At 45.9% G+C, this 20,269-nt stretch overlaps 1 protein-coding gene across 1 annotated transcript; it reads left to right on the forward strand.

The window, feature by feature from the left end:
* The first annotated feature begins 2,444 nt into the window (after positions 1–2,444).
* On the forward strand, positions 2,445–5,580 carry LOC105690907 (histidine-rich glycoprotein-like). The gene is made up of 3 exons (XM_012409060.2): positions 2,445–2,515; positions 4,028–4,397; positions 4,869–5,580. Exons 1-3 carry the CDS (start codon positions 2,504–2,506, stop codon positions 5,180–5,182), a joined length of 696 nt encoding a protein of 231 aa, XP_012264483.2. The 5' UTR covers positions 2,445–2,503; the 3' UTR covers positions 5,183–5,580.
* Positions 5,581–20,269: the final 14,689 nt, after the last annotated feature.

Here is a 20,269-nt window from a genome sequence, read left to right on the forward strand (position 1 = left end):
ATAGGTAGGCACGGTACGAAGAGTAACGTGATTTTTAATATAGTACCTACACGTTATTAAAGTCGTATAGGTTTTTGCAGCGAGAACCTGCGACTAGGTTTTCTCGTAGAGCGAGGTCGGAAAAGTGGATGGGTGGCATCGTGACCGCGAAGCGTATAAAAATAAGGGTAGGTATTCGTAGGCCGGCACTGAAGTGTGTCTCGGAACGGTGAATACCAAAACTTCGCGGCACAAGTGCGGGTCTCGAGACTTTTCCAAATGAATCTACGATCGAAACAATTGATCGACGATTCCACTCCTATAGGCGATTAAGCGCGATGATTTTCGCCGACGCTCGCGATTCGATACATTCGATTAAACGATCCGGTTTACCGCTACAAGATTAATCTCAACTACCTAATCGAATATCAATTACAAACATTGAAACGCGATTGTCGTGCGGTTAACCCGGTCAGAATCCAACCAACAGAGTCGAAAAATGTGGAAACTTTGGCGATACAACGGAGGCGGAACGCCATTCTAGAGCCGGTTTGAAATATCGTGGCGAAGAATTTTACTCGAACGAGTGGGGGAAAAATGATAAAAAAAAATAAAAAATATCTAAAACGAAAAATTCACTAGAAGCCAGTGTGGTTAAAAAATTGTCGCCCCGACGTCCTTTTCTCGGCATTATTTTCATTCATTCCATTCTTTTTTTCTCCCGTTCTCTTTTATTCCGTCTTTATGTTTTTTTTTTCTTTCCGTACTACGACGTGGTCGCCGGCACAATCTTGCGCCCCGGGTACACTGTAATTTCTGTTGACGGTGGTCGAGCTGCACGGAGCGCGTCGACCGTGACGATAATATCTAAAAGGGATGGAAATTTTCGTGGGAATTTTAATTGAGATGAAAATGAGCGAGGCAAATTGAACGCGGAAGTTGAAATCATTCGGTTATGTCCAGCGTCTAGATTTGCCGAGGAGTATAAAGTACACCCGATACGCCATTAATGTGGCTATTTTATGCAGCTATAGGTACAGTTTTCTCCGAGTAACGCACCTTGAAAAGAAAAACAATTCACACACAGGTAGCAACGGAACGGCCGGTGGTGGTGTACACGCTAAAATGCTAAAAAGTAAAAGTTTCTTCATCGAACGAGAGCGAATTATTTCGATCACGTAACTACACATTGTTATGAACGGGTACTTATACTATTTTCACAGTTTCACAAACAAACGTCTACTCCTTTGAATTCACGGTGTTTCCACCATTCCGCTATTGGTTTATTTTTTTTTCTTCAAAATGCATTTTTTTTTTTCTATTTTTCTATTTTTACTCCATTCGCTTCCAACGATCGCAACGTGTGCCTCAATTTTGCCGAGGCATCGAGTATATCAACGGTCAACTCAACCGTGAAAATTTAACCACACGCAAAGGAGGTCGTTGACTATCGATATTCCCATTATACGTTATATACACGTTTATGAGATATAACTAATCTTATATAATTTATTCTTTTCACACACAGGATAAGTGTACAATTATTCAACCGGGGCACCGATAAATACGAAAGTCTGAAAAATTAGCAATCGTAATTAAAATTACATCATCTGACAAAGTCGATATATCAGGCAACATAATCCGTTCGATTAACGGATGATTAATTTTTGTCTGTTACGTTTAACTTTATTGCCTTCTTTTCAATCGATGGACGAACGGACCCCCCCTTTGGAAAAAAAATCAACTCCTTCAGTTTTACGTGTCCGAATTCAAATCGCATTTCCGGGGTAAAAAGTCGTCGCCCCGTCGAAAATAACGACAATCAAGCGGCGCGATCGCTTCGGTCCGATTGTGAACCGTCGAGATTGGATTATAACATGAAGGTGCCGCTCGTGGACTGAAGGGCAGCAGGTTTTTACATAAACCGATTATAAAGGGGTGTGTATTTTGAATGGAGAATTTTCCGGAGACATGATCCTCGTTACGAAAAATTAATAATTACACCATTCGTGTACGCCATGTATCTACACATACGGCGTTGCGATAACGCGAGAAATTATTACGCATCGTTGAGCGGAGGACTCGATTCTCGCGATTCCCGGAAAATATGATAAAACGGATGACTGTGATTCCCGTCGTGTATATGAATGTGATAAAAATACTTTTACCAAATAACTGGCGACCGGCGATAAATCTATGAGCGGGCGCGGTGTCAACATCGTTACAAAATTCGACCGGTCTGACCAAATTTGCGGAGGCTGAAACAATCGTTGCACGCGGCGCAACGGTGGCACCTGTAATTAAATCGGGAGGCGTCTTCAGGGTTCGAAATAACGCTCGAAGAGTGGGAGTGTTGACGCGTACAGGGAGATTGAGGATGTATGTCGTACGTACGACGTGTGCCACCTGTGTACACACGCATCTGTATGTATGCAGAGTAAGATTGCCCATGGTATAAAAGCGTAAGAGATACGTTCGAAAGTTGCAGTTCTCATCTGACCGCCTTAATATTGTGATACGAGAAATGTTCGTCAAGGTAAAAAGACATGAATAAAATAAAAGTAAAATACTCGATGGGAGAGAATCTTCTATTTTTTTTTTTTTGTTGTTTTTTTTCTCTCTTTCAAACAGCGGCGTGAAAAGTGATTTTTGGTACTCGTTGATCGGGCGAATTACGTTACGAAGTTGATGGGTTCCGGTTTCGATGACCGGGGGAAAAACGAAATTGAAAATGAATAAATGAATAAATAAAACGAGGGAGGTGATTCCGACGCTCCCTTCTGATCTAAAGACGTTGTACCGCCTAGTGGTTTTAGAGAGATCTATTAGTTAATGATCTCCGAATCAAAGTTTTTCGCATTTATATTGCACGCAATTTGTGTAACGGAGTAAACGTGCATGTAAACATGGTGAAATCTTTATAATTCATGCCGTTTACTCGTGCGCGAATAACTCGCGCGTATTACACCGATACACGTATACACAACTTTCCCTAAATATTTAAAAGATTTTCTTTCTCTGCTTTTTTCTTCTTCCTAAAAAATTAGTGCAAAGGAGACGAGGAGGTACGCGTGCTCGGCAACCGGTCTTATAACATAATTACGTAAAGAAAAATAAAAGTATTTCTTTTTCGGTAATTTTATTACTTTTTTTTTTTTTTTTTTTGTTTTGTTCATCGGTAAGTTTTGAAAAGTTTAAAATACTCCACGACGAGTTTCGAGCGTATTTACACATATACATATTAATAGGAAAGTTGCGGTTGTATCGATCGCGCGGGAGTACAAGAAAAGGAAATAAGAAAGGGGTTAGTTTTTGGTTAGTGAAAAGTTTCGCCCCCGGGCTCGTGCCTGTCTCTGCTGCGGCGAGGACTAACGACCAAAAGTGAAGTTATAAAACGTAGATTAGAAACGAAGTAATTAAGAAAATGTATAATCGGTGTAATTATAAGCATTAACTGCGAAGCGGTATAACTTGCATTACCCTAGCGTGACACGGATTTAATTTGTTCTGGTATAAGGTTTATAATAATCGGACGGATCCGATTGTTCGACCCTCGAGGTCTCGGCTTCGTTACCCCAAAATCTAGCGGAATTAGGGAAGAAAAAAACTAAACGCAAATCCAAGTTCTCGCTTGTCAGCTTATAATATCTTCCGAACGGTCGACCCACTCCGCGCTCATTAGCTTTCAACGAACGTTATACATCCGCGATTCAACGTCTCGTTCGAGTTACTTACTTATTTTGTTTCGCCGTTATTGTTTAAGTTGCACAATATTCCGCGGGATACACTTCGGTCCCCCGTTTTATAACCTGAAACCTCCCCCGACCGACTCCGACAATGCGAAAACTTTAACCGTGGAGGTAGGTAGGTGTACGGCCAACTTTTGGATTACCTCCGCGACGAAGGAAACGTATTGTTATATTCCCTGCCATCTTGATCGTAATTATTTCATTAATTCGCACCGTTACGGTCTTCCGAAAATAGAAGACGAAACGAACGAAAAAAACAAAGATAAAAAAGTAATCCCGTTCGTCTCCCCGGCCATCAGATATTCCTTCTCGCCGTTCTGACGAGCGCAGCGAGGGCTGGGGTCATAGCGGTCCACGGCGTCGATGAAGGCCTCGGCGCATATCACGGAAGTCATCATCACCGTGCCGACGGCGGCGACGCCGCCGCGGCGTTGCATCAAAGTCACGCGAGTTCGTTCATGCACTTTCACGGACCCGTCGAAGGCCCGGTATTCGAGGTGAAGGTCCCCTACGTTCCCCACCACGACGAACACGAGCATTACCACGGCGAACACCATCAGGATCACGGCTACACCATAGACTACGTCGCTCAACCGAAATACGAATTTTCGTACGGTGTCGAGGATCATCACACGGGAGATTTTCACGGGCAAAAGGAGTCCCGCGACGGTACGTCGATTCAAGTTGAAATTTGTCCTTGCCTCATTGTAAGCGAGAGTTGATTTCACGAGTCACTCTCTCTCTCTCTCTCCTTTCTCTCCTCGATAATGAAGAGATAAGACCTTCGGTTTCACGAGAACCGAACGCTTCGACTGATCGTAACGATTCGCGCGTTCATTGATCGCATTAGCAGATGATTTGATTCTCAAGTTTCGCATCGATTCGTCTCACGCTATATCAACGAACAACTGTTAGAACGGTGATAAAATATTATCAATCCATTTGATTATCATTCGACGAAGCGAGCGATCGTCGTTTTACCTCCTTCGCTCGATTCGACATAAAAATTGACCACGATTTTCCCCATACCCCCAATTACGAGGACACGACGAAAACTCTACTATTCGTTCCAGCGGCCGTGGAGAAAAAGAATCTGTAAACCTAGAGAAAGAAAAGAAAAAAAGCGAACGGTATTTTCAGGTAAAACCGTGAGGGGCGAGTACAGCGTGAAGGAGCCAGGTGGCAACGTGAGGACCGTGAAGTACCACGCGGATCACGACGGTTTCCACGCGGTCGTCCATAATTCCGGAGGTAACGATCACTCCGGCGGTGTTTACGGGGTCGGTCACGGCGCCACGGAGGTTCACGGAGGTCACGGAGTCGGTCAGGAAGAGGAGCATCGGCATCAACACCTAGAGCTGGGTCAGGCGGCCCCGGTGCAGGAGGAAGAGCTCCAGGAATACGCGATATTCCAGGGGCAGGAGGGGGACTCGGAACACGCGGGGTATTTATGAGCCGCCGATCGCGATCGCGGCCATTAATTCGACATACCCCGTAATTCTGTCCGTTGAAACGTTGTACCTGGATCCATTGATCACATGTATATTATAAAAATTTATTTTATCGCGCCTTCCTCAAGTACCAAAGTCTACCTTCTAACCCCCCTTCGACGTCGTCGCGAACGCCTCTGATTAATCGTTGGTTACATCTAATCGCGTATGGAACGCCCTGGACCACGCGCAATAAGTATCGGCAAAAGAGTCGCGATCGGCCTCACCATACGTACGCGTATTCCATACATAATGCAATATACACACCTAACTGTACCTTCGTATGTAATAAATAATGTATATCTATGTATACCGTAACGTTTTGTAAATACAATTTTCCAATAAAGTACTCGTTGCACTTATACCTATGCAGTATACCTGGTACATGGCCAATAATTGATGAGGAGATTTGTAAGCTGCTTGAATTATTGATTTACTTCACCCTCTCCCTCATTTCTCTCGATACATGTATTCATTTCCTCATCCATATATATATATATATATATATATGTGTATATATATGCCTAACGTACATAAACCTACGTAGCGCAATATAGCGTGTAAACGTATACGTTATATCGGAGAGTTCGGCGTTACGGGCTGCGCGAGGCTTAGTTATGATTTTATACGAATAAATATAAAGGGGTAGTTTCTTTTCTCGCTCTCCATTCGTTTTCGCCGGTCGTTCGCGCCTATTTTCTCCGTGTCGTTGCAACGGTAAGAAGCTTATCGACAAATTGAATAGCGAGCCAAGGAGTTACCGCGTCAATATATATCTAAGCTCCCGTTGCCGAGTCTGATTGCGAGAGAATATTGCGCTAGTCAATAGCTGGTAAATAAAGTTATTAAGTAAGGAGGCAACCGGGTGAAATATTGGATTTCAATCATTATTTTCAACGGCAGACAATCTTGGGGGTGACGTTTTAATTTAGAACGAGATGAACAATTTGATTGCCAAGGAATTTCCAACCTTCGTTCCTTCATATGTATGTATAATGCGTGCGCGATGTATAGGGTGTTACGACGGCACATTTAGATGGGGGCAGATTTTTTATACGCGGTAGTGACGGTGGTAACGATGAAAAAGTGAAAGGAAAAGGAAAAAGTTCGCAATAACGATGTAGCAGTTCGTCGATAATTCTTTTCTCGTATTATGCATTCGAAAGATTTCCTCCGATTATCGACTTCCTTGAACTGCGAATAATGGTCAATAATTGAATAGGTTTAATCAACGAGGAAACGGAAATATGGAACCCCTCGATCGACGGGCTAACCATTTCGATGTTTTCACAATATGGTTAACAGCCAACGGATGGTTTTTAGGACTTCAATTTTCAGCAAACACTGATAGAGTTTCCGTAACCATGCCGGATCAAATACATTCGTATGTGTAAATGTGTAAATATTTGTGCTGCAACTACAATTACCCGCGAGCATGATTAGCCCTGTGAAATTAATGCTCGACGTTGACGAAACTGTCGTTAGTCGGGGGGTGAAATTTTCACGATGATCCCCCATAGTTTTGAAACGTTATCATTTTCGTTGAGTTGATGGAAGAAGAAGTTCTTCCCGTTCTCGTGGCATAGATGTACGGAGAACCGTTGAAGGAATCGATTATCAAAGGCAGAGCTCTTGGAAAATGAGATGAAAGCCTTATCGACGTTCACCGATTTAGGAAAGCTCGGCAATACAGCGATATTATATAAATTCGAATCAATGGAAGAGAAAACAAAGTTCGAAGAAGACGATCATTGAAAACGCATGTAAAACCGGTCTAACGGTCCATCGATAAACTCGAAAAGGGATCGCTCGACGAATAAAGGAATACCTTCCTTTATTCCGGTTCAATTTTGACCGCGATTCCGCTCAAGTTCACTCGTCTTACGAGACTCTTTGCTTTGTTAAACGAAACGCGGGTGGAGAACGAAACACTTTTACTTCCCTAATTGCACGAGGCGCAAGTGCCGTCGGTCGAAACTGCGTACGTAAGATAAATAAAATAAAACGAGATGAAAATGTAAAGAAAATTATACGAGGCTATGAAGATGCGGAGGAGAAGAAATGAGAAAAAAGCTGTTCACCTCAAATGCCCCTCGAGACTTTAGAGGTAAAACAAATTTTTATTTACTCGACAAATCTGGACCGTCCATTCCGGATTCGGTTCGGACTTGGGTATATACGTGGCGGCATACATACCTATCCCGCAGATCTAGTTTCATCGGGAGGCTTCAGCCCGGCATACCTCACCGCGAATCAGATTGAATGGCGCTATATGGAACGGCTCGGAATTTATTTATGAAAAATGTATAAACCTGCGGAATGGTGAAAGAAGGGCAATGCAGTCCAGGATAGTCCTGTTGGAGATCGGTTCCCGTTACCCATACGTCTCTATATCTATATCTATATATATATATATATGAAACCACCGACGGTATGACCCACATTTCGTTCGTGCACAGGCTATCGATTCCACCCTCCTCCCTCTTCCCACTTCCCACTTCCCACTTCCCATTCTCCTCTTCCTTCTTCACCCGGCCGCTTCTCTTCCCTGTCGTTCCTTGCCCCCTCTCAAACACAGCCTCCCATCTCATTTGACCCCATCTCACGCCCCGTGCCACCTATTTTCCATTTCTCTCATCCAGGCCTCGGAGAATCTTTATGTTGCGTAGAAAAAAAAAAAAAGAAATTCCAAAATAAAAAAGAAGAGGTGAGAAAAAAACACAACGCTCTTCTGTTTCGTGCTGTGGGACTATTGAGGTACTTGGGTGAAGAGAGGCCGCAGAAATGACAGCTGAAAGAGTACATGTTTTTTCAGAGAATACGAGCAGAGATTTTTCACTCCCTCTAAAATAAGAGGGAATTATCGTTGCGCGCGTAGAGGAGGAGCGCTTGCTCTCTATTTAGCGCATCGAAACAAAAATATCGCGATAATACCTTGTGCCTTGAATTCTTTTCTGGCGGCTGGCAAATGTTTTATCCTCGGACGAGCGAGCGTTCGATTGATTTAAAACTCTTAAAAGCGCACTCGCGTATTCCTAATTCAGAGGGGCGGCGACCGTCGGTTACGTACGTACGTACCCCGGACTCGAAGAAAGTGAAAATTTCATTCGAATCTCAAATGAGAAGGTGTAGGAATATTATTCTCTTCCTTTCTTTATTTTATTTGCCATTTATTTTTTTTTATTTTTTTTTTTCATTCCGTCTTTTCTACTTCTGCTCGCTCCCCCATCGGAGACTACCGCGTCCCCCGAATCCTCTCTCGACTTTCTCATTCCACCTCCTTTTCCCTACTCTACTCCGCGTCGCTGTCCTAAGGTCGTATAACGGGGAAAAAGTCACGTGCCGTTATTACTTTTCCCCGAGCTCTATAAATACGGGAACCAAATTTCCCGCCAAAATTCATTTTACAACTCGGTACTCCCGCAAACTCTCAAATTTATGCGAATCAATTTCTACCACCGTTTTTTAACCCCTCCCTCCCCCCCACCCGTTTTCGATAACATCTACCCCCCCGTATAACAAGGCAAACTACACCGACCTACGTACACACACATGCACACACACACACACACATCGTACACCGCACGTCTGTAAACACACAGGTGATACTCGTGTGCGCAGGTAGACTCGCGACGTGGAACGTCGGCTGCACGTGTAACGTGTATGTACACATCGGGGTAAATACATGCCGGTTCACCTTGTATACCTTAGCTCATCTCCGCTTCGCCACCTCCGTCGCCGCAGCGGCCACCGTTCCACGGTTATTGTTACGGTTATCCGTTTTCCTCCGAACCTCCGAACCTCCGAACCTCCAACCTCCAACCTCCAACCCTCAAGACTCGGCTGTTCCACCCCCACCCCCCTTTTCCGCTCGGTGGACGGGGTCGAGACGAAAGTGGTAGGGGAATGGTCAGCGTTGTACATTCGCACGGTTTAATCCGGAGCCCTCCGTTGAGGAAGCTTTGAAATTGTCGTGGAGACCTCCTCGCCGCGATGAGGTAAGACACGAGCGACCGAGTGGAGCGAAGTGGAGTGTTGAATATGCGGTGGCACGTTTTGCGTTTAGAGGCGGATCCCTCCGAGGGCCTATAAAAGCGATTTATACTTACCGGGCGAATATCCCCCACCCCACCCATATACATAAACAAACTAGACATTTGCATAGGATCGCAGAAGCACGGTAGAGAGAGAACTGTCGGCGATAGTTGAACGCCGGCCTAGAACGCCAGCCCAACGCCGGAACGCGCGTGCCCCGCGACACTCCGCGATACCCGCGCCTCACGCTAATTTCCATAGAGCGAAAGGGGAACAGGTTGAGATCTACGTTGGTGGAAGGGAAGAAGAAGAAGAAAAAAAAAAGAAAAAAGAAAAGAACGACAGACGAATCTGGATTGACACGCGACTCTTCCATCAGTCCGAATTGCTTGGTAAAAAGGCTCTCTCTCTCCCTTGGATTCGGGGATAATCGTAGCGATGAGACGGAGAATTTCACCGATCGCGGGAGCACTTTTGTTTCGCGTTCGTCGGCTGTGTAAAAATATGGAAAATTATATAGTTTCCAGAACGATCGTCCCGGGATACACCGGAGAGAGAAAATGGAGAACACCTGCGGCCGATCGCGAGTGTAATTAACTCGGTTTCGCAAAATGATTTTTCTAACGACGTCCGACCGAACAGGGAGTCGGACGTCTCCCGTCCTCGAAGAGGAAAGCTGAATCGCGTCGAGTAGAAGAAATCCTCTTTGACGGAGGCGCGCGCGGTGAAATCGAGGCTACTCTACGCGAGTAGAGAGACGTGTAACGTAAACCGTATGTATACATAGCAATAAGTGGTGAGTGGCGATCAGCTGTCGACGCTACGGAAAAGCCTTTTTACTTTTTTCTGGGTTAACAGATTGCTGGAAGCAATCTAATCGTCGTGAAATTACGCTCCGCTTGGTACGTGAGCGTCGGTCCAGCGTCCGGGTACACGGGAAGGTTCGATCGTACAGGGGGGACGTCGCCGAGTTCTCAGCATTCGCCGTTGGCCGCGAACTACCGCGAATCGCATCCGGCACGGTCAGACGCGCCCGGGGTGAGGCTGGGCGTCACTCGAACAATTCGACGCGTCGCCCTTTTACCCGTAGAAATTATATCGCGACCGCGATGGCAGATATTCGACGTACAAGGGCGAGCGAACCCCGGAGCAAACGAGTCAACGAAGCCAATCGAGGGGTTCGGCTCGCCGCCCAGACTCGGCGCAACATAACCGTTACGCGAAAACCAAGCTGAGAAAAGCTTTCGCTCCGCTCGCTGACTTGCTTCTCGACTTCGCTGGAATTGGACTAATCTTATTTACGACTCACCCCCAGGCATTTCCGACTTCATAAAAGGACCAACGCTCTTATTCCCCCTTAACCGTACGGCTCGATCTCTCTCGCTCCCTCATTTTCGTCGCTTAATTTATTTTTTATTCGCCCCCCGTTCACCGTATCGCCCCCCCCCCCCCCCTCGACGTTTTTCTCTTTCTCCCCTCCTTCCCTCCATCCCGTTAGCCGCCCGCTTGTTCTTCGCCAACGTCGCCGAAGAGGTAACGTCAACTGCTTACCTTATATTCCACCTAGTCCGCGAGATGTTTTCGGGATCAGCTATCTATAAAAGTCGTTGATTTTCCACTCGCTCAACCGTGAATATAAGATGCTAAAACTCTCCGTCTCTGCATTACCGACTTATTCAACTTGTTTCAAACAAAAATGGAATGAAACGAATTCATTGTTTTTTTGTTTTGTTTTGTTTTGTTTTTTTTTTCACCTCTTCTACGCTACAAAAAAAAAATAATTAAAACGGAAAGTACACCGAACAGGTGACTTACATTAGCTATACACAAACATTATTAAAAATGAAACTTTATATGCTGAGAAAAATTATAACGGCAGATGCTATCCGAGCTAAAAATTTCTCGGCTGCTCCCTCACAAATATTTGGCGTAGCTGTTTGCCCTCGATTTAAAGCGAGTCTCTCTTTTCATTAAAAATGATCTTCATTATCCGATTTATCCGTTGAAAAATTCATGCGCGTGAAATGCTCATATCTGCGCCGGAATGCTTTCCAAGATTATAAAATACTCGGCTGAATAATGCAGAAGGATGATATCTTGCCGTGCAGAAGCGCGCGTCTCAAGAAAAACAAAAAAAACAAAAAACAAAAAAAAACAAAAAAACCAAATACCTCTGCCCGTCGCGAGAAATCTAAAGGTATCCCGCGTCTGCCCTATACGCAATAAGAGTTCAAGGTGAAGACGAGCTCCGACCGGGACGTCCGTTTGATCTCGTTAATGAAGAAGTCCTTACAGATATGTTCCAGTATCGGCTACATGCGGGAATCTTCCCCCCGTTCTCCCGTACCATCGGGTCAAGACGTATCGTGTCTGGTATCTCCCGCGGTTGCGTATATTCGCCGCTGGTCAACCGCGACCTAACGAACGAACCTCCGGGCGGTAGTTACGGAACGATCCGAACTCGTACAGGTTGGATCGAAAGAAGTCGAAAATGTAACGGGTGACGAGGTTTCGTTTTCACTCGATTCGACGTACGTTGTTCAACCCCCAGGCAATCCCCCCGAAATTATGCCCGGAGTCACCGACTGGAAGACGGGGGAGGAGGAAGAAAAAAAAACGAGAAAGAACGCGGGGCACCAACACCTGGAACATTTTCCATTTGCCGTCGACACACGCGCGCACACATACTCGGCGTGGTGAGCATCTAGGCGGGTAGGCACGCGAATCGCTTGTCTTTTATCCGTATTATTACCCAGATGAGATCGGTGTGGGTTTCAAAGTACGGTATATATAATACGGTGCATCGCACGTCGCGCATTACTCCGGTGCAAACTGTGAGCCGCCCCGAAGCCGCCGCGTCGCTCTCCGTAGAGAATATAACGCGTGTGTAGTACCCGGGAGTCCTGAAAGCATCGCTGCTGAAGCAACAGAAGCCAACGGCAACAGAAGCAGCGATGCTCCCTTTCCGCGATCCCTCTGTAACATCCGTGAATGCGGGTCTCTCTCGTCCGTTAGCCGTGTGCCGGGCACGCCGCTCGGCTTTTCTAGCTCCGGTAGAGTTGGCGGGTAGGTAAATGGGTGGATAGGTGGGTGGGCAGCTCGTCATAGAAAGCTATTTTTCTGGTAACTTGAGAAGAGGAGCGCGTATGTGCTCCCAGTATGTAACGGGTATGTATGTACGGAGCCGGGTACACCCGAGGTAAAAAGTTATCGCCGAGGGGCCGATGTATGAGCGGTGAACTAAAAGTTTTCAGATTTGAGGCGCGGACGTTGTTGCAACGGTCACGTGTAGTTGTGCATGGAGTTTTCTTTTACGGTGGAAAAAGGTGATGCGCCGTCGACACCGTAAGTGATCGAACTTTCATACGGTCGATATCGACGCCGATAAAGGCGCATCCATATAATAGCGTTACGGCGGAATAAATATTTCTTCTTTTTTTTTTACTACTCCGCTCTCATTTACAACGCCGTCCGTGATCCGCGCTCGCGGTTATATCCCGCGCGATGTTACCGTTGAAATAACGGAAGGAAAAAAAGGAAAGGTGGCGAGGAAAGATTAATGCACATTATACGTATGGGCTGTTGTTATGCCGATGCGGGTTGCTGACGAAATTTATCGTTTTCGACTATTTTAACATCGGCCATGCGTCACACGCTTCATTTACTGCCGTTGAATGAGGTGTTTTTTTTTTTTTAATTTTTTTTTTAATTTTTTTTTTTTTTTTTTCTATTTTCACCGTTTTTATTTTCACGCGAGATGGGAGTTTTATAGTTTATTTATTACTTGGGTTTGATGCTTTCAATTTTACGATCCCTACCGGTGCCGGTCCTCGAAACTAGGCGGTATAGTTTTAACGTAGGCTTGACTCGCGCCGTTCGGGTATGCGGGACCATCGTGAAACGCGAAGGGGTTCCAGAGGTCGTTACCTTTGCGTTTGTTTCGCCCGTCACGAGCCAAATAACTTCATCCACCGGATCGAAGTCTACCTAACCGGCGGCTATTCTGCGAAAGGAATGAAGAAACGAAGATTAGAGTTTACCGTATTTTGATCGTCGATTTCCCGTCGTATATTTCAAACTCGTTCTGCCGAAAAAAAAGAGAAAAAAAAAAAAATTAAGCCGGGGAGAAAAAGTTTCGGTGAATCTGTCGGACGATTATAGTCGTAATGCGATCGGTATCACGTAAGTAATTCACAATTAATTGACACAAGATCTTGACGTTTGATCGTTTTTTTGTTTTTTGTTTTTTTCTGTTTTTACAAATTTTCTGCCAATTAAAACTCGGCGTTTCTGGGAGCGTTTCCGCGAGGTATGAATATCTGAGAGGACTTCGTAAGTCTGGGGAAAGATCGATGGTTTAACAATCGTTGCATGCACTTTTCAACGCGATAACCCCGGGGCTGTCGAGACTGAATTCTGAAACACATCATAGATGGAACGCTTCTGAAAAATTTAGATCGGAAAGAGCGCGAGGGTCGCCGAACCGGGTGAGTCCGGGAACGAGGGAGGAAAACGCTCTCGAAAACTGCGCGTCATTCGACACGGCTATTCAACGCGATGACGCAAAACCTCGGATTGCGAAATTTTTTGAAAAAAGTATCAGATAGTGGATTATTATTATTATTATTATTATTATTATTATTATTATTATTATTATTATTATTATTATTATTATTATTATTATTATTATTTTCTCTCTCGTTTGTCGCATGTTATCCTCGGTTGAATACGAATTCAATCTCACGGTTTGATAACTTTGGAAAGTGAAAATTTCTCTGAAAAGAATGAATAAATCTTCTGATTGGATGTTAAGTTTTCGTAGAGCGCCACGGGTTCCCGGGTACCGAGAATAGGAGTACATAAATTTTCAAGTTCTTTAGAAACTCGGTAAGGGATTGGATTTTGAGTTGGAGGATATTTAAAGGTTGCCGGGGGAATAACGTAGGGGAAATTTTTCCATTCTTTACCTCTACCTCCTTCCCCCCCCCCCCCCCCCCACTTCCGGCGAAGGTCGACCGAGTTCGGAGCTGGTGGAAAAAAAGTGATGTAATTTGAGTTGATTAAGGATAGCCACGTGCGTGACAATGGACGCCTTGCCCCGTGTCAAAGTAAACGGTTAAAGAGCGTTCCATTTTCCAGGGTTATTTATCGTTCGGATTTTCACTCCCTTTTTTGATATGTACCTACGCTGTATACCGTTTCTTCTTCCGCAGGTTCGCTACGGCGTGCGTAATCGTTAGATTGATCGAAAATATGACGAGTTAGGTCAATTATTGTAACATTCGGGGATGAAAATTCGTTTCTTCATCGATCGAGTGACAAGAGATTAAAAATATTAGAATAAAAACGACGATAGAAACGAAATGACTGTAGGGAGAGAGATATGAGAACATGTTATATCGGAATGGTGAAGAATGTTCATCAAATGCAAAACCGTTGCGCACATCAGCGGAAATTCTCGGTATAGGCTTTTCACTTGGGGCAAGAAGGAGAGGTGGAGCACCGACGTAGAATATATGCAGAGTAGATTCCTTCTCGTCGTTGGCGGCACGCCCGCAATGTCGTAATCAGTGCCAACTCAATTTCGCTGCAGTCTGAACGTCTATTGTGATGAACTATGCGAAAGGTGGGCGCGGGTATAGGCGTCATTGGTCAAGGCTCGTTGTCGACCACGTCCCAAGGAGGGTGCGAAGACGGTGTTATTTCGCTCGGTAAAATAGCGAAGACGGAAAATGAGACCGGAGAAGCTGGAGAGGATTCGAAGACATTCGAAGACATTCGAAGAGGTTCGCCAAAGACCCGCAACGCTGAAAGACAACCCGATGGGGCTTGAATTTCTCGAGAGGAAGGTGAACGGAGAAAGGTGAGCCACTACGTACTTACGACCAGATTCACCTCTTCCGGGGTGAAATTTCACCGGCGTTAATTTGGGAGGAAGAAACCAAAATGACGAAAGAAACATCCGCTCGACTTTCATTCAAATCTGTGAAGTTCGATCTCCGAATCCAAGAAAATCCAACGCCGGATTTTCGTCAAATGTGCTCTTCCATCGGTAGCAATTTTCGCCAAAAGTCCAAGTCGCGTGTTTCATTTCTTTTAACAGATAAAAAGTCATTATCTTACTTTCCATTTTTGTCCCGTCGAACTCGTTCAAACAAGTGCGGATGACAAGCGGCGTGCGGTCGGTCGCTTTTATTTGTAAATCACGAGGACGTCTATTCTCCGGGGGCGTCGCGTCCAAAACCGGTGAAATCCCGGGGGACTAACCGAGACCCGACTTTTCTTACCTTAGTTGATTCGCGTGTCCGCGCGTTTCGCGGTACACAACCGTAGGCGCGATCCTCTGTCCTGATCAGTCGAGAACATTCTGTACCATTTACCATTTCAACACGTCTGTCCGGGACGTCTGTCCAAATGGATTATCGATCGGCTGTAGCGTGAGGATTGCGGGTGTTAACCCGAGCAGAAAATTAATCAGGTGGCCTGATGTCTGATCTCGGCCGGTTAAAGTATCTGTCCAGTTTGCCTGACCCGGCCAGCCGAATCGGGTCATGATCCGGGCCCAATCAGGGATGGTCAGAGCCCGATCAGTCGAGGTTGTGGCACGCCTGCAACTTTTTGCCTGATAGAGTTCGGGCCCGGGCCTGATCAGTCTACGTCAGGGCACGCCTGACGCGTTCTGCCTGACAGAATTCGGGCCGGGGCCTGATCAGTCTACGTCAGGGCACGCCTGACGCGTTCTGCCTGACAGAATTCGGGCCGGGGCCTGATCAGTCTACGTCAGGGCACGCCTGACGCGTTCTGCCTGACAGAATTCGGGCCGGGGCCTGATCAGTCTACGTCAGGGCACGCCTGACGCGTTCTGCCTGACAGAATTCGGACCCGGGACTGATCAGTCAAGGTTAAGGCATGTCTAATGCGTTTTGCCTGTCGGGACTCGAATCGAGGCCTCGTCAGTTGAGGTTAAGGTATGCCTGGCGCATTTTGCCGAATGCACTCAGGTCGAGGATTGATCAGATAGTGCTAGGCGAATCGAATCGGGTCGAGACTTGATCACCAAATAATTCGGACATACATGAGCCACGCTCAGCAATTCATATATTTATTACATAAATTTATATGGGCTGGAGCAGATAATAGTATGGGCACGTTGGAGGTGAGCATACGTACAGATATATAGGTATATAGATTTTCAAGCTGTGACAATATTTAGAATAAGTAACTGGGCTGAGACTAAAACCCAAATTACATCGTTAAAAATAAACTACCATTAAACCTTTCGACTTTCATTCAAGCTAATTTGTGGATTTATCACATTATTTAGTACCTGGGCACACTTCAGGGTGGTCTCAGGTACAGATCTGGGCGGCCTAAGGCACCGATCCGGGTAGCCTCAGGCTCCAAATCAGGGGGACCCAAGGCGCGATATCAGGGCCTGACTAAAATACCTGATCAGGGCACAATCCAAACGCCTGATAGGGGCCCAATTTGAATGCCTAATCAGGGCCGGACGATGCGAAGCGTCACATAATTGATCCGCGCCGGATAATTATGCCTGATTGGGGCCCGATCGGTTCCATCAGGCATGCCTAGCCAGAGCCAGATCACAGCCGGATTAATTTTCTGCTCGGGATATCCTCCCCCGCCACGTACACGCCGCACGCCCGTACCTATAGCGTTTAGTACCGCGGTGTGAATCCCACGGCTGTATAAACCCGACTATCATAGGCTTTCGGACGGACGGACATGGCCGTGCATTCCCGATGCCCGTTAGACGAGAACCGGAAACGGCTCATGGCGCACGTAGGTGTAAGTAGGTACCTGTCGAGAGCACGTCTAACGCCGCCGCCTAGAGGCGATCGGCGTCGCTGATTTTCTATCGATGAAAAATCAATGTCGGAAGTCGTTGTCTTTGGTGTAGTTTTGCGGTACGCGACCCGCGTCACTCTCGCGCGTGGTACTAATGAAAATTGGATAGCGAAAGGTCGGACACCTCTTCGGAGCCACTCCCCAAGTTCCATTGCTCGCGATATTCTCGATTAGTAACCAAATTCAGTACTGGAGTGTGTATGTGTATACTCGTTAACCGGTCTGCTGCACATTCTATCCATACAAAGCGAGGGATGGGGATGTAAGAATAGCGCGATGCATTAATTTTTTGCTTCGCTTTATCCCCCTCGAATCATCACGTAGATTTCTTCTTTTTGCCTCGACGCTATTTGTGCGTACGTATGTATGCGGAGAGCGACATACCTGTGATACATATAATACGTGTAAAAACTCGATGCGAATCTCGACGTTTACACATCGAACGAGTAAGCCGTAAATGGAAAACAGCATCTGGTCGCATTCCGACTGACCCGCGGAGCATAGAAAATGAGAAATTTATTGTCCTCGGGTACATCGGTCGTTGATCAGATTCAATATGTCCGACGCAGTTTTCCATCGGCGTCTATATCGAGAGATAGCCAGTTTTCGAACGCAGTTTTTACAGCTCAGAACGGCTATATCTATAGCGACGGAAATCGGAGCGAGGATTAAACTTTTCACGGTTATCCAGCCGCGACACCGTACAACCCGGAGACTAAATGCCGGATATACAGAAGCTGAGGTACAGCGTCAGGACCAACAGGTTGCTATGAGGAAACACCTCGTTTCCGACAACTCTCCCCTTGATTTTCATGTCTGAGAGACCCTCGAGATCTACCGAGATGTTATTCCGCAATTTTACCCAGGATATTGCAACGTACGTATACATATGTATCGCAAAGACGAGGTGAATTTGAAGAGCTGTGAAGAATATCGACGTCCGCGAGAATCGACAGTTAAATGGAAAATTACATAATATCACGCTGATGAATGGATCACGTGACGAGAAGGCAGCTTGTAAAATTTAGCCGCACGTCCCGTTGAGCATGAACTATAACGGATTTAGAATTCACCCGACGGCGTCTTTACGTGCCTATACATCAGGTTGGAGTAGGTACATATATTTTTCAAACGCTTGCTTCCGTTCCGCATAATGGAAAAGGTCGCGGTAACTACTACGATTTAGACTTTATGGTAAAATTGGTGGTTTTGTTGGAGATAAAATTCAGCGACTAACGGCAGGAAACTAAAAATTACTGAAAATTATCCAATATTACCGGTTAACACGCCATCATAGTTTAGCTGCGAACGGCGTGCCGCCGTAGGCGTGTGCTTGAGATTGAAGGATTTTTTCACGGGTTATCGAAAGCACGCCAACCCTTGAATCAAACGGATCGACCGTCGCCGACGTTCCTAGGGGGTGTTACAAAACGAGAAATTGCGTAAAAATAGAAAATAGAATACGGATCATCGGTCTCCTTTTGAAAAAGTGATTCCGGCATGCCGTCGACCGATGTGGAATGAAAAGAACATTCCGCGCGATTTATGAGAAACGACCGACTCGACATTCAAAGTTAAAAGATCGCAGGTTCCTCACGTGCATCGGTGGTTCGTCGGACGTTACTCTTCCTCGACCAGTTTCATTCGAAAGGTTAATCTAGCTGCGATAGCGGCAGGAGCGATACGCTTAGGTATATAGGTCGCGATCAGGTGTCCTTCCGTCGGTGGAATTTCATTGTGCAGCCGCGCGGGTCGATCGGAATATTCGCGGAATACGAACGTGTTCGATAATTTACAGAGGTCCGAGTGCATCGAGGCATTATACTTTAATTGGCGGCTCTTCAATTTCCGAGATTGATGCCCATGGTTGACCGATCGAAAATTCACGCGTAGCTATATGTGTCCCTGTTTTTTGTGACACGCGTATATCGGTAACGATAATAACGATGAACAGAATTTCGGAAACAGCGTAAAAGCCGACGCGACCAAAACACGAAACACAAAACACAAAAACGCCCGGAAACTTTTTCCATCAATTATACACCGACTCTACAGGTTCGTATTAATTGCAGGGCGACTACCTCTCGACATTTCTGCTTATAATTGGCTCGATCGAACGGAACCACTAATTAAAAAACGGTATAGTTCGATCGTTATCTGAATAAAATCCATGTACCGATACCCGCAGACAGAACGCAATAGAATTCGCGATCGCATACTTCCTTGCGACCTGATCCGCGACAGAGCCGAGCAAAAAAGTTCTCCTCTCTTTGAAATCCCGCGTATGACCGCTCGCACCCCTCAACGCACACGTGCACGGTAAATGACCGACGACAGATTCAAGGGTGAAATCGCGAACGGGGGAAAAATCCCATGAAAATAATGAGAAATGATCCGTGTAATTTTAAGTTGACTTACGACGGGCGTGCCGCGGACAGGTCATCCGTATAGGTAATCTATCCGCGTTGGTGGTCAATGAGGCGAAAAGACTACACCTCGCAGGATTCGCGGGCTCGCGTTGCTATTAGGGGCCCCGGATCACGGATCACCGTGTACACCGAGCCGGTTGCATACGCAGCAAAATTTTCGCCTGCCTAATGGTCCGTTAGCCCCGTACACCGATCGCACAATCGCTCCTCCCATCCCGATCCACGTTCGCTGCGAATCGTGATCGTTTGATATTGGCAACAATGCGGAAATTACATGGAATTTGAGACAGTCGAGGGTACGCGTCGAATGTATATTTCCGATATTTGGGAACCGCCGCCACCCGGCGGTGTACGTCGGCATAATATCATTCCCCTTGTGAATTGTCACTCGAATTGTTAGCGACAGAAACAGGCAAACAGCCTACTGCTGTTGAAGTCATTAATTAGCCGGTGTGACGCGCGAAAGTGGCATCCCATGGGACATCTGCCACTACACGCCACTACTGAATTTTCGGTGGCGCTCGATTTTCCCCGCTGAAAACGAGCACCCGTTATATACGGGTCTATACCGTGCGGGGATTTGCGCTCGAGTACCGGGTAGGTGTACGTGGTGTACGAGGTTCAAAGCGTTGTTACCGTTGTTCGTTTTTATTTTCCTTGTTTTCCTTGTTTTTTTTTGTTTTTTTGTTTTTTTGTTTTTTTGTTTTTCCCTCTCTCT

This window comes from Athalia rosae, chromosome 1 (assembly GCF_917208135.1).
Source record: "Athalia rosae chromosome 1, iyAthRosa1.1, whole genome shotgun sequence".
Lineage (NCBI taxonomy): Eukaryota > Metazoa > Arthropoda > Insecta > Hymenoptera > Athaliidae > Athalia > Athalia rosae.